We start from the raw sequence: 20292 nt of genomic DNA, 5'->3' as shown, positions 1-20292 counted from the left end.
GTACTGAGGATAATAAGACGAAGAGGAGTAAGAACTATACTCATTGTTCCGGATTGGCCAAGAAGAGCTTGGTACCTAGAACTTCAAGAAATGATCTCAGAGGACCCATGGCTTCTGCCGCTCAGACAGGACCTGCTGCAGCAGGGGCCCTGTCTGTTCCAAGACTTACCGCGGCTGCGTTTGACGGCATGGCGGTTGAACGCTGGATCCTGAAGGAAAAGGGCATTCCGGAGGAAGTCATCCCTACGCTGATTAAAGCTAGGAAAGAAGTGACCGCAAACCATTATCACCGCATATGGCGAAAATATGTTGCGTGGTGTGAGGCCATGAAGGCCCCAACGGAGGAATTTCAGCTGGGCCGTTTTCTGCACTTCCTACAGTCAGGGGTGACTATGGGCCTAAAATTGGGTTCCATTAAGGTCCAGATTTCGGCTCTTATCGATTTTCGTCCAGAAATAACTGGCTTCACTACCTGAAGTTCAGACATTTGTTAAGGGAGTGCTGCATATTCAGCCCCCTTTTGTGCCCCCAGTGGCACCTTGGGATCTCAACGTGGTGTTGAATTTCCTAAAGTCACATTGGTTTGAACCACTTAAAACCGTGGATTTAAAATCTCTCACGTGGAAAGTGGTCATGCTGTTGGCCTTGGCTTCGGCCAGGCGTGTGTCAGAATTGGCGGCTTTATCATGTAAAAGCCCTTATCTGATTTTCCATATGGATAGGGCGGAATTGAGGACTCGTCCCCAATTTCTACCAAAGGTGGTTTCAGCTTTTCATTTGAACCAGCCTATTGTGGTGCCTGCGGCTACTCGTGACTTGGAGGATTCCAATTTGCTGGACGTAGTCCGGGCCCTAAAAATCTATGTTTCCAGGACAGCTGGAGTCAGAAAGACTGACTCGCTATTTATCCTGCATGCACCCAACAAGTTGGGTGCGCCTGCTTCAAAGCAGACTATTGCTCGCTGGATCTGTAGCACGATTCAACTTGCACATTCTGCGGCTGGACTGCCGCATCCTAAATCTGTAAAAGCCCATTCCACGAGGAAGGTGGGCTCTTCTTGTGCGGCTGCCAGTGGGGTCTCTGCTTTACTACTTTGCCGAGCAGCTACTTGGTCGGGGTCAAACACATTTGCTAAATTCTACAAGTTTGATTCCCTGGCTGAGGAGGACCTAGAGTTCGCTCATTCGGTGCTGCAGAGTCATCCGCACTCTCCCGCCCGTTTGGGAGCTTTGGTATAATCCCCATGGTCCTTACGGAGTTCCCAGCATCCACTTAGGACGTTAGAGAAAATAAGATTTTACTCACCAGTAAATCTATTTCTCGTAGTCCGTAGTGGATGCTGGGCGCCCGTCCCAAGTGCGGATTGTCTGCAATACTTGTATATAGTTATTGGTTAACTAAAGGGTTATTGTTGAGCCATCTATTGAGAGGCTGTTATATTTCATACTGTTAACTGGGTATAGTATCACGAGTTATACGGTGTGATTGGTGTGGCTGGTATGAGTCTTACCCGGGATTCCAAATCCTTTCCTTATTGTGTCAGCTCTTCCGGGCACAGTATCCTAACTGAGGTCTGGAGGAGGGTCATAGAGGGAGGAGCCAGTGCACACCAGGTAGTCCTAAAGCTTTCTTTAGTTGTGCCCAGTCTCCTGCGGAGCCGCTATTCCCCATGGTCCTTACGGAGTTCCCAGCATCCACTACGGACTACTAGAAATAGATTTACCGGTGAGTAAAATCTTATTATATGAGGGCTGCCCAGAGGGACATTTGCCTACTAGGCTCTAGAATAAACGCAATGTCGATTTCTGCCAGAAGGGTCCTGTGGACTCGGCAATGGACAGGCGATGCCGACTCAAAAAAGCACATGGAGGTTTTACCTTATAAGGGTGAGGAATTGTTTGGGGACGGTCTCTCGGACCTAGTTTCCACAGCTACGGCTGGGAAGTCAAATTTTTTGCCATATATTCCCTCACAGCCTAAGAGAGCACCGTATTACCATGTGCAGTCCTTTTGATCACAAAAAGGCAAGAAAGTCAGAGGTGCGTCCTTTCTTGCCAGAGGCAGGGGTAGAGGAAAGAAGCTGCACAATACAGCTAGTTCCCAGGAACAGAAGTCCTCCCCGGCTTCCACTAAATCCACCGCATGACACTGGGGCTCCACGGGTGGAGCTGGGAGCGGTGGGGGCGTGTCTCCGAAATTTCAGCCACCAGTGGGTTTGCTCACAGGTGGATCCCTGGGCTATACAGATTGTGTCTCAGGGATACAAGCTGGAATTCGAAGTGATGCCCCCTCACCGTTACCTCAGATCGGCCCTGCCAGCTTCCCCCATAGAAAGGGAGGTAGTGTTAGCGGCAATTCACAAGTTATATCTCCAGCAGGTGGTGGTAAAGGTTCCCCTCCTTCAACAGGGAAGGGGTTACTATTCCACAATGTTTGTGGTACCGAAACCGGACGGTTCGGTAAGACCCATTTTGAATTTAAAGTCCCTGAACATTTACCTGAAAAGGTTCAAGTTCAAGATGGAATCGCTCAGAGCGGTCATTGCACTCTGGACATAAAGGATGCTTACCTGCATGTCCCCATTTATCCACCTCATCAGGAGTACCTCAGATTTGTGGTACAGGACTGTCATTACCAATTCCAGACGTTGCCATTTGGTCTGTCCACGGCACCAAGGATATTTACCAAGGTAGTGGCGGAAATGATGGTGCTCCTACGAAAGCAAGGAGTCACAATTATCCCATACTTTGACGATCTCATAAAGGTGAGGTCCAGAGAGCAGTTGCTGATCAGCGTAGCACTCTCTCAGAAAGTGTTGCAACAGCACGGCTGGATTCTGAATATTCCAAAGTCGCAGCTGCTTCCTACGACGCGTCTGCCCTCCCTGGGCATGATTCTGGACACGGACCAGAAGAAGGTGTTTCTCCCGGCAGAGAAGGCTCAGGAGCTCGTGACTCTGGTCAGAGATCTATTGAAACCAAAACAGGTGTCGGTGCATCACTGCACGCGAGTCCTGGGAAAGATGGTGGCATCATGCGAGGCCATTCCCTTCGGGAAGGTTCCATGCGAGGACCTTTCAATGGGATCTGTTGGACAAGTTGTCCGGATCGCATCTTCAGATGCATCGGCTGATCACCCTATCCCCCAGGGCCAGGGTGTCTCTACTGTGGTGGCTGCAGAGTGCTCACCTTCTCGAGGGCCGCAGGTTCGGCATACAGGACTGGGTCCTGGTGACCACGGATGCAAGCCTCCGAGGATGGGGGGCAGTCACTCAGGGAAGAAACTTCCAAGGGCTGTGGTCAAGTCAGGAGACTTGTCTGCACATCAATATCCTGGAACTAAGGGCCATATACAACGCCCTGAGTCAAGCGGAGCCTCTGCTTCGCAACCAACCGGTGCTGATTCAGTCAGACAACATCACCGCAGTGGCTCATGTAAACCGCCAGGGCGGCACAAGAAGCAGGGTGACGATGGCAGAAGCCACCAGAATTCTTCGTTGGGCGGAGAATCACGTGCAAGCACTGTCAGCAGTGTTCATTCCGGGAGTGGACAACTGGGAAGCAGACTTCCTCAGCAGGCACGACCTCCACCCGGGAGAGTGGGGACTTCATCAAGAAGTCTTCACACAGATTACAAATCGATGGGAGCTGCCACAGGTGGACATGATGGCATCCCGCCTCAGCAAAAAGCTACAAAGGTATTGCGCCAGGTCAAGAGACCCTCAGGCGATAGCTGTGGACGCACTAGTAACACCGTGGGTGTTCCAGTCGGTCTATGTTTTTCCTCCTCTTCCTCTCATACCCAAGGTGCTGAGAATCGTAAGAAAAAGAGGAGTGAGAACAATACTCATTGTTCCGGATTGGCCAAGAAGGACTTGGTACCCGGAACTGCAAGAAATGCTCACAGAGGACCCATGGCCTCTGCCTCTCAGACAGGATCTGTTGCAACAGGGGCCCTGTCTGTTCCAAGACTTACAGCGGCTGCGTTTGACGGCATGGCGGTTGAACGCCAGATTTTAGCGGAAAAAGGCATTCCGGATGAAGTTATTCCTACGCTGATAAAGGCTAGGAAGGACGTGACAGCAAAACATTATCACCGTATATGGCGAGGGTATGTTGCTTGGTGTGAGGCCAGGAAGGCCCCTACAGAGGAATTCCAGCTGGGCCGGTTCCTGCATTTCCTACAGTCAGGAGTGACTATGGGCTTAAAATTAGGGTCCATAAAGGTCCAGATTTCGGCCCTATCCATTTTCTTTCAAAAGGAACTGGCTTCACTTCCTGAGGTTCAGACGTTTGTAAAGGGAGTGCTGCATATTCAGCCCCCTTTTGTGCCACCAGTGGCACCCTTGGGATCTTAACGTGGTGTTGAGTTTCCTGAAATCTCACTGGTTTGAGCCACTTAAGACCGTGGAGCTAAAGTATCTCACGTGGAAAGTGGTCATGCTATTGGCCTTCGCTTCGGCTAGGCATGTGTCAGAATTGGCGGCGTTGTCATGTAAAAGCCCTTATCTGGTTTTCCATATGGACAGGGCTGAATTGCGGACTCGTCCGCAGTTTCTGCCGAAGGTGGTGTCATCTTTTCATTTGAACCAACCTATTGTGGTGCCTGCGGCTACTCGTGACTTGGAGGATTCCAAGTTACTTGATGTAGTCAGGGCTTTGAAGATTTATGTAGCCAGAACGGCTGGAGTCAGGAAAACTGACTAGCTGCTTATTCTGTATGCATCCAACAAGCTGGGTGCTCCTGCTTCAAAGCAAACTATTGCTCGCTGGATCTGTAACACGATTCCGTAGGCTCATTCTGTGGCTGGATTGCCGCATCCAAAATCAGTAAAGGCCCATTCCACAAGGAAGGTGGGCTCTTCTTGGGCGGCTGCCCGAGGGGTCTCGGCATTACAGCTTTGCCGAGCTGCTACTTGGTCGGGTTCAAACACTTTTGCAAAATTCTACAAGTTTGATACCCTGGCTGAGGAGGACCTTGTGTTTGCCCATTCGGTGCTGCAGAGTCATCCGCACTCTCCTGCCTGTTTGGGAGCTTTGGTAAAATCCCCATGGTCCTTACGGAGTCCCCAGCATCCACTAGGACGTTAGAGAAAATAAGATTTTACTCACCTGTAAATCTATTTCTCGTAGTCCGTAGTGGATGCTGGGCGCCCGTCCCAAGTGCGGACTTTCTGCAAATACTTGTATAAAGTTATTGAATAATGAAGGGTTATGTTTTGTTGGCATCCGTTTGTTGATGCTCTGTTGTTCATACTGTTAACTGGGTAAGTTATCACAAGTTATACGGTGTGATTGGTGTGGCTGGTATGAGTCTTACCCTGGATTCCAAAATCCTTTCCTTGAAATGTCAGCTCTTCCGGGCACAGTTTCCTTAACTGAGGTCTGGAGGAGGGGCATAGAGGGAGGAGCCAGTGCACACCAGTATTCCTAATTCTTTCTTAGAGTGCCCAGTCTCCTGCGGAGCCCGTCTATTCCCCATGGTCCTTACGGAGTCCCCAGCATCCACTACGGACTACGAGAAATAGATTTACCGGTGAGTAAAATCTTATTTTTACCAGCTCCATCCAGAAATCAAATTACCTTGTTCTCTATGGATTCCACAAGAGGGACTGGCCTGCTAACAAGCCAGGTATCTTCGCTTGACTATCTCACAGGCTTACACGGAGGCTGACCTCCCTGTGTCGGATAAAGTTTCTGCTCATTCTACTCGCTCTGTGGGTCCTTCGTGGGCAGTCCGCTGTGGTGTGCTTGCTGAACAACTCTGCAAGGCAGCCACGTGGTCTTCACACCATTCGTAGGTTCTATGTCTTTGATATATTTGCATCTGTTATATTTTCTTCATTTGCACAGCGGATTCTCCTCTCGGCTCAGGAGCGTCCCTTCCCTTGAACTACTGCTGTGGGACATCCCCAGGGGGGGTATTCCCTGTGGGGCGCTCTGGACCCTGAAAAAGAAAAGTTACAGTGGATGTACCTTTTGTTAACGGTTTCTTCGATGTCCATAGAGTCCACAAGCGCCCACCCTGAGGCACCTGGCTTCTATGGGTATTTCCTCTTGGTCACCGGTACCCTTCTCTGTTGTTTGTCTCTTCTGTGTACCAATCTATCTTCCTTCCTATATTGCAATAAAAGATGTTTTGCATATCACACAGGACCCCTCGGTGCCTGACACGAGGGTATGAATGTTTAAGGAGAAGAAACCGGAGGTAACTTTTCCCCCATCTCATGAGCTGAACGCTTTATTTGAAAAAGCTTGGGAAACTCCAGACAAGAAACTGCAGATTCCCAAGAGAATTCTTATGGCGTATCCTTTCCCCACACAGGACAGGTTACGGTGGGAATCCTCGCCCAGGGTGGACAAGGCTTTGACGCGCTTGTATATAAAGGTGGCGCTACCGTCTCCAGACACTGCAGCCCTCAAGTATCCTGCTGATCGCAGACAGACTACCTTAAAATCAATTTATACACATACGGGGGCCTTGCTCAGACCGGCAGTAGCGTCGGCATGGGTATGTAGCGCAATAGCAGCATGGACAGATAACTTGTCATCTGACATTGACACCCTAGATAAGGATAGCATTTTATTGACCTTGGGTCATATAAAAGACGCAGCGTTATATATGAGAGACGCTGCGAGAGACGTTGGGCTGTTGGGTTCAAGAGCCAATGCCATGGCAATTTCTGCTAGGCGAGCCCTGTGGACCCGCCAATGGACGGGTGATGCCGATTCAAAGAGACATATGGAAACTTTGCCTTACAAGGGTGAGGTTTTATTTGGGGAGTGCCTCGCGGACCTGGTTTCCCCAGCTACCGCAGGTAAATCTTTTTTGCCTTATGTTCCCCCACAGCAAAAGAAAACACCTCAATATCAGATGCAGTCCTTTCGGTCTCATAAGTCCTGAAGGGGCCGGGGCTCTTCCTTCCTCGCCAGAGGTAAGGGTAGAGGGAAAAGAATGCCTGCTACGGCTAGTTCCCAGGAACAGAAGTCCTCCCGCATGACCCTGGGGCTCCACTGCGGGTGTCCGCGCCGGTGGGGGCACGTTTTCGACTCTTCAGCCAGATCTGGGTTCTGTCAGATTTGGATCCTTGGACGATAGAAATTGTATCCCAAGGCTACAAACTGGAATTTGAAGAAGTGCCTCCTCGCCGATTTTTCAAGTCTGCTTTGCCAGCCTCTCCCCCAGAGAGGGAAATAGTTTTAGCTGCGATACAAAAGCGGTGTCAACAGCAAGGGTTTATCAAGGTTCCCCTAGTGCAACAGGGGAAGGGGTACTAATCAACTCTATTTGTATTCCCGATACCGGATGGGCACGGTCAGACCCATTCTGAATCTAAAATCCCTAAACCTGTATCTAAAAAAGTTCAAATTCAAGATGGAATCTCTCCGGGCAGTGATCTCCAGCCTGGAAAGGGGGGGATTTTATGGTGTCACTAGTCATAAAGGATGCATACCTTTTATGTCCCCATTTATCCTCCTCATCAGGCGTACCTGAGATTCGCTGTATAGGACTGTCATTACCAGTTTCAGACGTTGCCGTTTGGGCTGTCCACAGCCCTGAGGATTTTCACCAAGGTAATGGCGGAAATGATGGTGCTCCTACGCAGGCAAGGAGTCACAATTATCCCATACTTGGACGATCTCCTGATAAAAGCGAGATCGAGAGATCAGTTGCTGAAAAGCGTGTCGCACTCCTTGAGAGTGCTGCAGCAACACGGCTGGATCCTAAATCTGCCAAAATCACAGTTGATAACGACTCTATCATTTTTAGGCATGATTCTGGTCACTGAAAAGAAGAGTTTTTCTCCCAACGGAAAAAGCCCAGGAACTCCAGAGCATGGTCAGAGACCTGTTAAAGCCAAAAAGTGTCAGTTCATCAATGCACTCGAGTACTGGGAGAAATGGTGGCGGACTACGAGGCCATACCCTTCGGCAGGTTCCATGCGAGGACATTTCAGTGGGACCTTCTGGACAAATGGTTGGGGTCCTATCTACAAATACATCAGAAAATAAGCCTGTTCCCCAGGGCCAGGGTGTCTCTTCTGTGGTGGCTGCAGAGTGCTCACCTTCTAGAGGGTTGCAGGTTTGTCATTCAAGACTGGGTTCTGGTGACCACGGACGCGAGCCTCCGAGGATGGGGAGCAGTCACACAAGGAAGACATTTTCAGGGACTGTGGTCGAGCCAGGAGGCTTGTCTACACATCAACGTGCTGGAATTAAGGGCCATATACAATGGCCTACGACAAGCGGAGACTCTTCTTCGCGACCTACCTGTTCTGATTCAATCAGACAACATCACAGCAGTGGCTCATGTAAACCGCCAAGGCGGGACAAGGAGCAGAGTGGCAATGGCGGAAGCCACCAGGATTCTTCGCTGGGCGGAAAATCACGTAAGCGCGCTGTCAGCAGTCTTCAATCGGGAGTGGACAACTGGGAAGCAGACTTCCTCAGCAGATACGACCTCCATCCAGGAGAGTGGGGTCTTCATCAAGAAATTTTTGCAGAGATAACAAGTCGTTTGGGGCTTCCTCAAATAGACATGATGGCGTCACGCCTCAACAAGAAACTTTGGAGGTATTGTTCCAGGTCAAGGGACCCTCAGGCGGTAGCAGTAGATGCCCTGGTGACACCATGGCTGTTTCCGTCAGTCTGTCTTCCCTCCTCTTCCACTCATCTCAAATACTGAGAATCCTAAGACGAAAAAGAGTCCAGACAATACTCATTGTTCCGGATTGGCCTAGGAGGGCCTGGTATTCAGATCTTCAGGAAATGCTCACATAAGATCCGTGGCCTCTTCCTTCCAGGGAGGACCTGTTGCAGCAGGGGCCCTGCGTGTTCCAAGACTTACTGCGGTTACGTTTGACGGCATGGCGGTTGAACGCCAAATCCCAGCTAGGAAAGGTATTCCGGGGGAGGTCATCCCTACTCTTGATAAAAGCTAGGAAGGAGGTGATGGCGAAACATTATCACCGTATCTGGAGGAGATGTGTATCTTGGTGTGAAGCCAAGAATGCTCCTACGGAAGATTTTCGCCTGGGTCGTTTTCTCCACTTTCTGCAGACAGGAGTGGATATGGGCCTAAAGTTAGGCTCTATTAAGGTACAGATTTCGGCCCTGTCAATATTCTTTCAGAAGGAATTGGCTTCTCTCCCTTTGTAAAGGGAGTGCTGCACATCCAGCCTCCTTTTGTGCCCCCAGTTGCACCATGGGACCTGATCGTGGTGTTAGTTCCTTAAATCACACTGGTTTGAACCTTTTCAAACAGTTGAGTTGAAATTTCTCACTTGGAAAGGGGTCATGTTAGCCTTGGCATCTGCGAGGCGGGTGTCTGAATTGGCGGCTTTGTCTCACAAAAGCCCCTATCTGATTTTCCATGTGGATAGAGCGGAGTTGAGGACTCGTCCTCAATTTCTGCCTAAGGTGGTTTCATTGTTTCATATGAACCAGCCTATTGTGGTGCCTGTGGCTACGGGGGACTTGGAGGATTCCTGGTCTCTTGATGTAGTCAGGGCCTTAAAGGTTTATGTAGCCAGGACGGCTCGGGTTAGGAAAACAGAGGCACTGTTTTTCCTGTATGCAGCCAACAAGGTTGGCACCCCTGCTTCTAAGCAGACTATTGCCCGCTGGATCTGTAACACGATTCAGCAGGCTCATTCTACGGCTGGATTGCCGGTACCAAATTCGGTAAAGGCCCATTCCACTAAGAAGGTGGGCTCTTCTTGGGCGGCTGCCCGAGGTGTCTTGGCATTGCAACTTTGCCGAGCGGCTAATTGGTCGGGTTCAAATGCTTTTGCTAAATTCTACAAGTTTGATACCTTGGCTGAGGAGGACCTCATATTTGCTCAATCGGTGCTGCAGTCATCCGCGCACTCCCGCCTACTCTGGAGCTTTGGTATAATCCCCATGGTCCTTACGGAGTCCCCAGCATCCTCTAGGACGTAAGAGAAAATAAGATTTTAAACCTACCGGTAAATCTTTTTCTCCTAGTCCGTAGGGGATGCTGGGCGCCCGTCCCAGTGCGGACTAAATTCTGCAAGACTTGTATATAGTCATTGCTTAAATAAGGGTTATGTTACAGTTTTGATCAGTCTCTGGCTGATGCTGTTTTGTTTCATACTGTTAACTGGTTCGTATGTTCCAAGTTGTATGGTGTGGATGTTGTGGGCTGGTATGCATCTTGCCCTTGGATTAACAAAAATCCATTCCTCGTACAGTCTCCTCTGGGCACAGTTCTTTAACTGAGGTCTGGAGGAGGGGCATAGAGGGAGGAGCCAGTGCACACCCATCTAAAGTCTTTAGAGTGCCCATGTCTCCTGCGGAGCCCATCTATACCCCATGGTCCTTATGGAGTCCCCAGCATCCTCTAAGGACTAGGAGAAAACATCTTATTATCCTGGGCTGTTTGCGGTGTATAGAGGGAAGGTCCGGAGCATCCAGGAAGCTGTAATAGCTTTAACTGTTTGGTGCGTGGTCCTATCCAACCATAACAAAAAATTAAAAAAGATTGCACGCTGTCAACTTCCGCACCTGCAGTGACAGTGTCACTGATTGTAACAGGTTTGGTTTTTTTTTTGTGGGGGGGCGCACAAGATGCAGTCCGCTAAGTGCATATATGCGATTGCACCAGTCAAATAGTTGTTTGCTTGTGTGAAAAGACACACACTCCGATCTTCCTAGAGATAGTCTTTTTTTGTCCTTAGTGATAACTGCAAACAGCAGACGCTACAGTATCGCGGTCTCTGCCACACATCACTACTGTATGTGACCTGTATTACTGTACATAAAGACCTTTATGCTGTAAAGCTTTACAGTAAGTCACCCACTCATCAGGGCTTGCTATTGTATACAATAGTGCCATATCCATCCGCTGTTGTTTTCAGCACTGTAGTTTTCATTAGTTGAGCAATCGCCACCCAATAATGATTGCCGTGACTACGACACACAAATTGTGAATCTACAGCAAGGATGAGCATGGCAACATCTGTAGGTGCAAGTTTCCATGGTGCGACTGATGGTGGCACCTTAGGACGCAACAGATGGTATCACTGCATGTACAGATGCTGAAAAATTGGCATTTCAGTCCTTGTAGTAATCTACACAAGGGAAAGCGTTTGTAGAAGCATTGGCATAAAGTCATAGGTGAGCAACCACCAATAGAATCAGGCCCAAGGTTTAAACTTTCTACCATCACGGCTAACATCAGGCCCAACCTAGCCACCATAGTCATCCAGGGTGTACTGCTGCAGGTGCCTTTTCATAGATTTGTATTATATTTTGGCTTGACATTTTTTACCTACCTTCAGTTCCCTTAAGCCCCATATCACATAATACCAGTGACCGCAAAAACGCGCTATGGCACGTAAATTACCCAAGAATTGATGGTGGGGACTCTAAAGAAATAAAAAAATAAAAACACAGGGTCCCTCAGGATGCGCTCTGACCAGCAGCGCTGTCCTGTGCTGTCAGTCCGTTTCAGTCTCCATGACAGCAGAGGGAGGAACTTGGAAGGGGAGGAGACCATGGAGAGTGTGTTCTCCCACCCCGCCACCCCTCAGTCTGCTCCACGCGCACATGGCAGGAGTCATCCTGCTGTGTGTACTGTAGCTGGGGCTGTGACCTCTGCGGGCAGGTTGGTAACATGAGGAAATCCACGGTGCCCCTCCGGTGAGCTATAGGAGCCATACTGCGAAGGAAGTAGGAAGATGCCAGCCGTAAGTTGTGGGACACAAGGTGGCTGTGGGTGATGCATCCTGAGGGTGACATGGGCAGGTTGGAGAAGAGTAGGGGGAAGCTTCTGCAGGACCAAACCCGCCCCATTCATTCTCTTTAACCTGCCGCTCTATATTGTAATCTGCTCCTCTCATTCCGAGGACTAGACTCACCCACTTCTTACCCTGTCACCCGCTCCCCTCCTCCACGTTACTATCTTGGAGCTCCACAGGGCAGAGGAGCTGGGTAGTGCTGGAGGGATGTAAGAACTGGCCCTTCCCCCTTTCCCCTGTGTGTGTAATAACTGTGCACCCCCCCCCCCCCCTTCCACTGTGTATAACTGCCCCCTCCCCCTTCTACTGTATGTATATGTAATAACTGCCCCCCCCCCCCCCCCCCCCCCCACCTCCCCTGTGCTCTGCCTGGCGCAGTGTGTAGATCGTGCTCTGCCTGGCGCAGTGTGTAGATCGTGCTCTGCCTGGCGCAGTGTGTAGATCGTGCTCTGCCTGGCGCAGTGTGTAGAACGTGCTCTGCCTGGCGCAGTGTGTAGAACGTGCTCTGCCTGGCGCAGTGTGTATAAGCTGCACTATTATGTGACCACGCCACTTCCCCATGAAGCCACACCCCTACATTTTTGCTGCACGCCTTTTGTGCACACTGTCCCTGATTTTTAAATGGGAGGGGGAGCAGCAATTCCCTGTCTGTCAAGGGGCACCAAAATGTCTAGCTACAGCTCTGGTGCAGTGTGTCCTGTATACTACACAGCTCAGCAGCATTGCAACATTTTGTAGTGTCCAAATCAAGTCTGTGTGTGTTTATATTTGACTCATTAATAAGATTAAAAAGAATCTTTATTCCGATGGGACCCAGTAAAGGACAGTTTGGACCCCAATTTTTAGAAGTGAGGGGTCCCTAGGGCCCACTTTTTTTTCCGGCTCAGTGCAATCACTGAATACATTTTAGGCATAGCTCAGGTTTCCACAAATTATGTTGCATCTCTTACATCCTAGCCACAGCCATCCAGCCTTCACCCTCCAATCTCCCTACAGCTGTAATGTTTTATACAAACATTGCACTTTTAGGGTGAAAGTGCAATGTTTGTATAAAATTATTATATGGACTGATTAAATAAAGCCAACTCATTATACACTAAATATTTATAAATATTAAATCTTCATTTGGGAAACTGGTATGTAGGACCCCAAATTTTTTGCAGAATCATTCCTGGTACCTACATAATTTTTACCTCACCGTGATCACTGAACGCACCATTAAGTTGACCTTCATTTATATGGGGGACTCTAAACTGTCATGCAAGTTATTGAATTACAGATGTCTTCATACGTCTTTGCTGCGGTCTCGAAAAACTGCCCTTCTTGGCACGCCAGGTTGTGTGAGGGTTTTCTAGCTTCATGCATATTTTTTGCTTTTTTTAATCGTCAGTCTCCTCGTGTCCTAGCCACATTGCCAGTAAGATGAATTTTCAACAAAGACTCCCAGCATTAGCTGAGTTGCACAGGGCCTGGCGGCTCGCTCACGCCATGCATCTCGCACTGTATGGCGCATTGAGGCTGGATGTATGAGGATACATCTGTAATCATAGGAACAAAATTGCCAATGTTCCTTTCTTATTTTATGTCCGTTACTATTTTTAACGTACTATGATGCCTGCCTCATTTGTCTCCACTTAAGAAAATAGTTAACCATGGCGATGAAGCTTTCTGACTCAAATGGATTTTTATAATACAGGTTGAGTATCCCATATCCAAATATTCCGAAATACGAAATACTCCAAAATACGGTCTTTTTTGATTGAGCGTGAGATAGTGAAACCTTTGTTTTTTTTATGACTCAATGTACACAAACTATGTATAATACACATAAATGACCTTTAGGCTGTGTGTATAAGGTGTATATGAAACATAAATGAATTGTGTGACTGTAGACACACTTTGTTTAATGCACAAAGTTATAAAAAAATATTGGCAAAAATTGCCTTCAGGCTGTGTGTGTAAGGTGTATATGTAACACAAATACATTCTGTGCTTAGATTTAGGTCCCATCACCATGATATATCATTACGGTATGCAATTATTCCAAAAAGCAGAAAAATCCGATATCCAAAATACGTCTGGTCCCAAGCATTTTGGATAAGGGATACTCAACCTGTATATGTGTTGACCAGTGTTGTAACCTTTTCCGTTATCTATAATTTTATTGAAAGACCTTAAACTGCAGCTATTGTTTTCCTCTAATTTGCAGGTGTAGTGTCATTGTTGGCTGTTCATTCATCATCTTCTGTTGGAAAACAGTTACTACCCAAAACATTTGGACAGTCCAATGTCAATATATCTCAACAAGTGGTAAGCAGACATTCTTAAGTGATACACGTATGAATATAGGTGGGTTCACCACTGGACGATTTATAGGTGGGTTCACCACTGGGCGATTTTGAACAAATATACTGTAGATTTCCCCTGAAATTTCCCCAGCAGCAGAATGAATGATATAAAGCATACACACTGAATGATATCATTCAGTAACTTCACCCCTCCCATCCCTGAACATGCTATCATGAAAGATATAGCCTAAATTGGACTACATGTTCAGTGGGTAAAGAAACGATAATGACCCGTGGAGTGCGCATATTTATAGTGCATACACACTTGACGACGATATGCACTATAATATCTATCTTTATGATGCATATCGTCCACTTAAATAGTCTAGTGTGTATGCCCCTTAAAACGGTGGTGGTAGCACAATTCTAAACATGACTTGCTTGTTAAAGTATTTAACAGGTGTATGTGATTGTGTATACAGTTTAAACTTTTACATAGTAGCAATTTTACAGGTATGTGTATATATGTGTGTATGTGTATATATGTGTATATATATATATATATATATATATATATATATATATATATATATATATATATATATATATATACACACACACAGAGTAAAAACCACAGCACTCACCGCACCAGAAGCGGGGCACAGCTATGCACTTACCACTCACAGGGTGGGGTGCATGTAACACTGCACTCTCCACCACAGAAGCGGGGTACACAGCTGTACTTACCACTCACAGGGCGGGGTGCATGTAGCCCATGACCACATCGCTCTAATAAATACAAACAGAGAACCCAGCACTCACCAAAGTAAACTCACTTATCCTCAACAATTCAATAAATAAATAAATCAATAAATAAATGATGGGGGTTTAGTTGGTGGATTGGCCAATGCACGGAAGCCTGTATACCGATTCAAGGTACCCCACCTTCATACAGGTCCTACACTATCACAGAGTCTTAAAACCTGACTACCACACTGCTGCATCATCTGCCTGCTAGATGTAATGTGTACCTGCCACAGACTATATGGCTTTTAAAGGCACACTAGTCACCTATTGCACTGGCTCAAAGATGATTAAGGGGTTAATCTATGGTTAGCTATGGCAGGTACACATTACATCTAGCAGGCAGATGATGCAGCAGTGTGGTAGTCAGGTTTTAAGACTCTGTGATAGTGTAGGACCTGTATGAAGGTGGGGTACCTTGAATCGGTATACAGGCTTCCGTGCATTGGCCAATCCACCAACTAAACCCCCATCATTTATTTATTGAATTGTTGAGGATAAGTGAGTTTACTTTGGTGAGTGCTGGGTTCTCTGTTTGTGTGTGTATATATATATATATATATATATATATATATATATATATATATATATATAGTGTGTATACAATTCTTTATATTTAAAACATTAGCTTTGTTTACATTGCTCTTAGAAAATAAAGATGTGTTTATTGTCTGGAATGGTGTGATGCATCAGGATGCTCTGGTTTGTGCAGTTAACATTGAACGAGGTCACTTGGACTTAAAGCAGATGATGATAAAAAAAAAATCCTCTCTCAGCAACTAATAGGGTCATGGTAAGTAGTGCATTTATCCAGTTAAGGAGGAGAACAAAAGGATAGCTAGCTTAAAATAACTCCTGATATTATCTTCATTAAATGTGCACTTCCTTGTTAACCTTGGTCTTAATGATTTTGCGTATATTGTTGCTATATTGTAGGGATTTGAAGGATGGCATTTCTCTGCTTACACCACAGTATGTTTTCTTCCTGGGATTGAATTTTCATCTTGCTTTGTAAATAAAATCTGCTCTTGAGCTGAAGGGTTGGCTAATTAGTAATCCAGAGATCTACTTCACTTTTCTCTACAGTACACTCCATAGTTTATGTTTATTTTTGTTTCCAATACTATCTTTGTGACAAATAGAGTGCATTATTGGGTAAAACACACACAAACTCTTAATTCAGCAGTGGCTTTGCCGGTAGTTGGCATGCTCGTGCTCATCTTCAACTTGTGCGTGTTTACGTTTGGGTTGTCATATGTTTGAGGAGTGAAAACCTTTTAACATGCCCATGAGTCTTGTTTGAGGATTTTACTTATTTGAGGGTAGATGTATGAAGCAGTGATAAGAATCTGCTTCACGTAATATACACATATAGTATCCACACTTTCTGTGTGTTTTTTTTTTTCTCAGCTTTTTTTTAAAATTCGATAGACCTACCTGCTTTTGACCTCCTGTAAAGATGTTGCTGTGGGAAAAAACTGATATCTCTGCTTACAGCTAAATAAGTGATCTGGCCAACTAGTCTCTAATTATCCTCCACTCTTTGAGGGCATAAAAGACGACATGGATAAATGAGCTGATATTCATCGTTTTGGTATAGTGGCAACCGTTAAAATGTATGTTCTCCCTTGGCTCGTGCCTATTTCAAATTCAATCACAATTCCATAATTTCTTTTCTGTACGATGCCAAATAACTTCATGATTCACATGGGAAGGGTCGGGAGGCGAACCACTGGTCATCTACACATCTTGGACGACGGTCTTGGTATAACTGATCTTAAATAGACAGCTCATCTCTTTCAATACATTCAAATGGAAATTCCTCCAGGTGTCAAAATGGAATTGGGCATACTTTATGTGGGTTACATTGGCTCTCTGATTATGGCTTCCAAAAACATTTGGAATGATCTTTCCACTGTGCCCTAGTCCTGTGATTATGGGATTAGTTAATGTCCTTCATCACCTTCTGTATGCATTGGCCTCCCTTCAGTGGGATAATCCTCATTCCTATTTGGCATGACAGTATCTGCCTTTTCAGATATGAGTTCAGGGTTAGATTCAGATCCGTCGGTGAGTTGGCATCAGAGTGCCCCTCACTATAAGCTTTCTCTTCATTATTCTCTGAATTGACTCTTCCATTTTAAATCCCCTTTTGGTCATGGCACCTACATGTTCTTTTCTAGAGGGCTTTGTATTTTCAGTCAGCTAAGGGTACACTGTGCAAAATACGGATTACACCAGCCTCCATAGATTTCACCTTTGAAGATAAATTGGAACCGCAGATCAGGGTCACTCTAACAGGAACATTGTGCACCTGTACGGAAACCAAATGTGTCAGGATGGTCCTAACTGGCGCTAAGCTGCTCGGATGTAACAGATTTCAGAATAAATGTCACCACATTTAAATCAAGAAATAGAAAACCAGCAATTTGAAACACTGTCATACACCACAAGCGCTAAGATAAGATATCACCATAACGTCCCTTTTAGGCTGAGTGACGGATCCTTTCCTCTCAGGTGTATCTCCCATTCAGGTAAACAACCATAGGATTCCCAGGTGAGGATATCATAAAAAAGATAAAATAACAAAAACAACCAATGTGTAGTACGTAATGTCAAAACCTATTGATATACATAAGATGCCTTTAGATGATTGAAATGAATTCAGAGCGTACCCCACTCACACTAAAAGTGGAAGTATAAAACACATCAAGGTTTCTTTTATAGGGGTAACCTTCATTTATTCATATGGCAGCCGGTGTATCAGAAATGGGGTCTCACTCAAACTCAATAGTAAATTGTGATAATTCCCTGAAGCGGGCAGGAGATGCGTACCCCAACACTCACACTCTATAAGTGGGCTGTAAACATATAAGGGTATCTTTCTCTCCTTCAATGGTAATCCAAAAATCGCGTACCACAACTCACAATTTGGAGAACTGTATGACTCTTATCAAGGTATCTTTCAATTTTCATATGAGGATGACGACTGGGAATTTCTAGTGTAGTCTCCCGGCATAAATCATAAAGGAATAGAAACAAACCAATGTGTAACAGATCACATATGTCAAACACTTTAAGTGTATAACAGTTTCTTTATGGTTGAATATGCACGGGATTCAAACACACTTCAAACGGTGTAAGCTAATGCGTACCCCAACACTCACACTCTAGAGGTGGGTGGTAAACTCATAAAGGTATCTTTTATTTCTCCCAGAGTAATGGATGATAATTCAATGTTGCGCACCCCAACTCACAGTTTGATGTGTTAGAGGACTCCTATCAAGGTATCTTTGGGCTTCAGGTGACCGGTGCAGCTTATGTATTTAAATCATGTATTTTTCCGTTAGCCCCTCCAAAAAAAGGAGAATGGCAATGCTCATACCAAAGTAGGTAAAAGGGGGTTACAGATTTTATTTAACAATACATGCCAGTAAAATACACGCATGGAAAACCATTAATAATGGTACATAAGATAGATGAAGACAAATGGATAAAAACGGCAAAGAGAGATGGTAAACTCTTGCAAAAAAGAAAAATTAAAAAAATTGGGAAGCAAAATACAATATTAAAAAAATCCGGATAAGATAGCTACTCACACTCCTGTTAATCGACGCGTTTCAGCCCACATCTTGATAAAGGCCCAGATGTGGGCTGAAACGCGTCGATTAACAGGAGTGTTAGTAGCTATCTTATCCGGATTTTTTTAATATTGTATTTTGCTTCCCAATTTTTTAAATTTTTCTTTTTTGCAAGTGTTTACCATCTCTCTTTGCCGTTTTTATCCATTTGTCTTCATCTATCTTATGTACCATTATGCATGGTTTTCCATACGTGTATTTTACTGGCATGTATTGTTAAATAAAATCTGTAACCTCCTTTTCTCTAACGTCCTAAGTGGATGCTGGGGACTCCGTAAGGACCATGGGGAATAGCGGCTCCGCAGGAGACTGGGCACAAAAGTAAAGCTTTAGAACTACCTGGTGTGCACTGGCTCCTCCCCCTATGACCCTCCTCCAAGCCTCAGTTAGATTTTGTGCCCGAACGAGAAGGGTGCACACTAGGTGGCTCTCCTGAGCTGCTTAGTGAAAAGTTTAGTTTTAGGTTTTTTATTTTCAGTGAGACCTGCTGGCAACAGGCTCACTGCATCGAGGGACTAAGGGGAGAAGAAGCGAACTCACCTGCGTGCAGAGTGGATTGGGCTTCTTAGGCTACTGGACATTAGCTCCAGAGGGACGATCACAGGCCCAGCCATGGATGGGTCCCAGAGCCGCGCCGCCGGCCCCCTTACAGAGCCAGAAGACAGAAGAGGTCCTGAAAATCGGCGGCAGAAGACGTCCTGTCTTCAACAAGGTAGCCCACAGCACTGCAGCTGTGCGCCATTGCTCTCAGCACACTTCACACTCCGGTCACTGAGGGTGCAGGGCGCTGGGGGGGGGGGGCGCCCTGAGACGCAATAAAAACACCTTGGATGGCAAAAAATGCATCACATATAGCTCCTGGGCTATATGGATGCATTTAACCCCTGCCAGAATACATAGAAAAACGGGAGATAAGGCCGCCGATAAGGGGGCGGAGCCTATCTCCTCAGCACACTGGCGCCATTTTCCCTCACAGCTCCGTTGGAGGGAAGCTCCCTGGCTCTCCCCTGCAGTCACTACACTACAGAAAGGGTTAAAAAAGAGAGGGGGGGCACTAATTACGCGCAGTATTAAAGATACAGCAGCTATAAGGGGAAAAACACTTATATAAGGTTATCCCTGTATATATATATAGCGCTCTGGTGTGTGCTGGCAAACTCTCCCTCTGTCTCCCCAAAGGGCTAGTGGGGTCCTGTCCTCTATCAGAGCATTCCCTGTGTGTGTGCTGTATGTCGGTACGTTTGTGTCGACATGTATGAGGAGAAAAATGATGTGGAGACGGAGCAGAAGCGCCCGTTACCTCAGATGGCAGATATAGACGCCGACACGGATACTGACTCCAGTGTCGACGGTGAAGAGACAAATGTGACTTCCAGTAGGTCCACACGTTACATGATTGAGGCAATGAAAAATGTTTTACACATTTCTGATAATACGAGTACCACCAAAAAGGGGTATTATGTTCGGTGAGGAAAAACTACCTGTAGTTTTCCTGAATCTGAGAAATTAAATGAGGTGTGTGATGATGCGTGGGTTTCCCCCGATAACAACTGATAATTTCTAAAATGTTATTGGCATTATATCCTTTCCCGCCAGAGGTTAGGGTGCGTTGGGAAACACCCCCTAGAGTGGATAAAGCGCTCACACGCTTGTAAGGGCTCTACCCTCTCCTGAGATGGCCGCCCTTAAGGATCCTGCTGATAGAAAGCAGGAGGGTATCCTAAAATGTATTTACACACATACTGGTGTTATACTGCGACCAGCAATCGCCTCAGCCTGGATGGGCAGTGCTGGGTT

At 46.3% G+C, this 20292-nt stretch overlaps 1 protein-coding gene across 3 annotated transcripts in view; it reads left to right on the top strand.

Moving 5' to 3' along the window:
- TFDP1 (transcription factor Dp-1) overlaps window positions 1-20292 on the top strand; it is a 504992-nt gene that overhangs the window by 195158 nt on the left and 289542 nt on the right. For all 3 annotated transcript variants that reach the window (XM_063953105.1, XM_063953104.1, XM_063953106.1), the window contains exon 4: window positions 13972-14072. In XM_063953105.1, coding sequence (XP_063809175.1) covers window positions 13972-14072 — 101 coding nt within the window. The remainder of the gene's footprint in view (window positions 1-13971; window positions 14073-20292) is intronic.

The sequence above is a fragment of the Pseudophryne corroboree genome, chromosome 2 (genome assembly GCF_028390025.1).
Source record: "Pseudophryne corroboree isolate aPseCor3 chromosome 2, aPseCor3.hap2, whole genome shotgun sequence".
Lineage (NCBI taxonomy): Eukaryota > Metazoa > Chordata > Amphibia > Anura > Myobatrachidae > Pseudophryne > Pseudophryne corroboree.
This window is presented reverse-complemented; position numbering and strand designations above follow the sequence as displayed.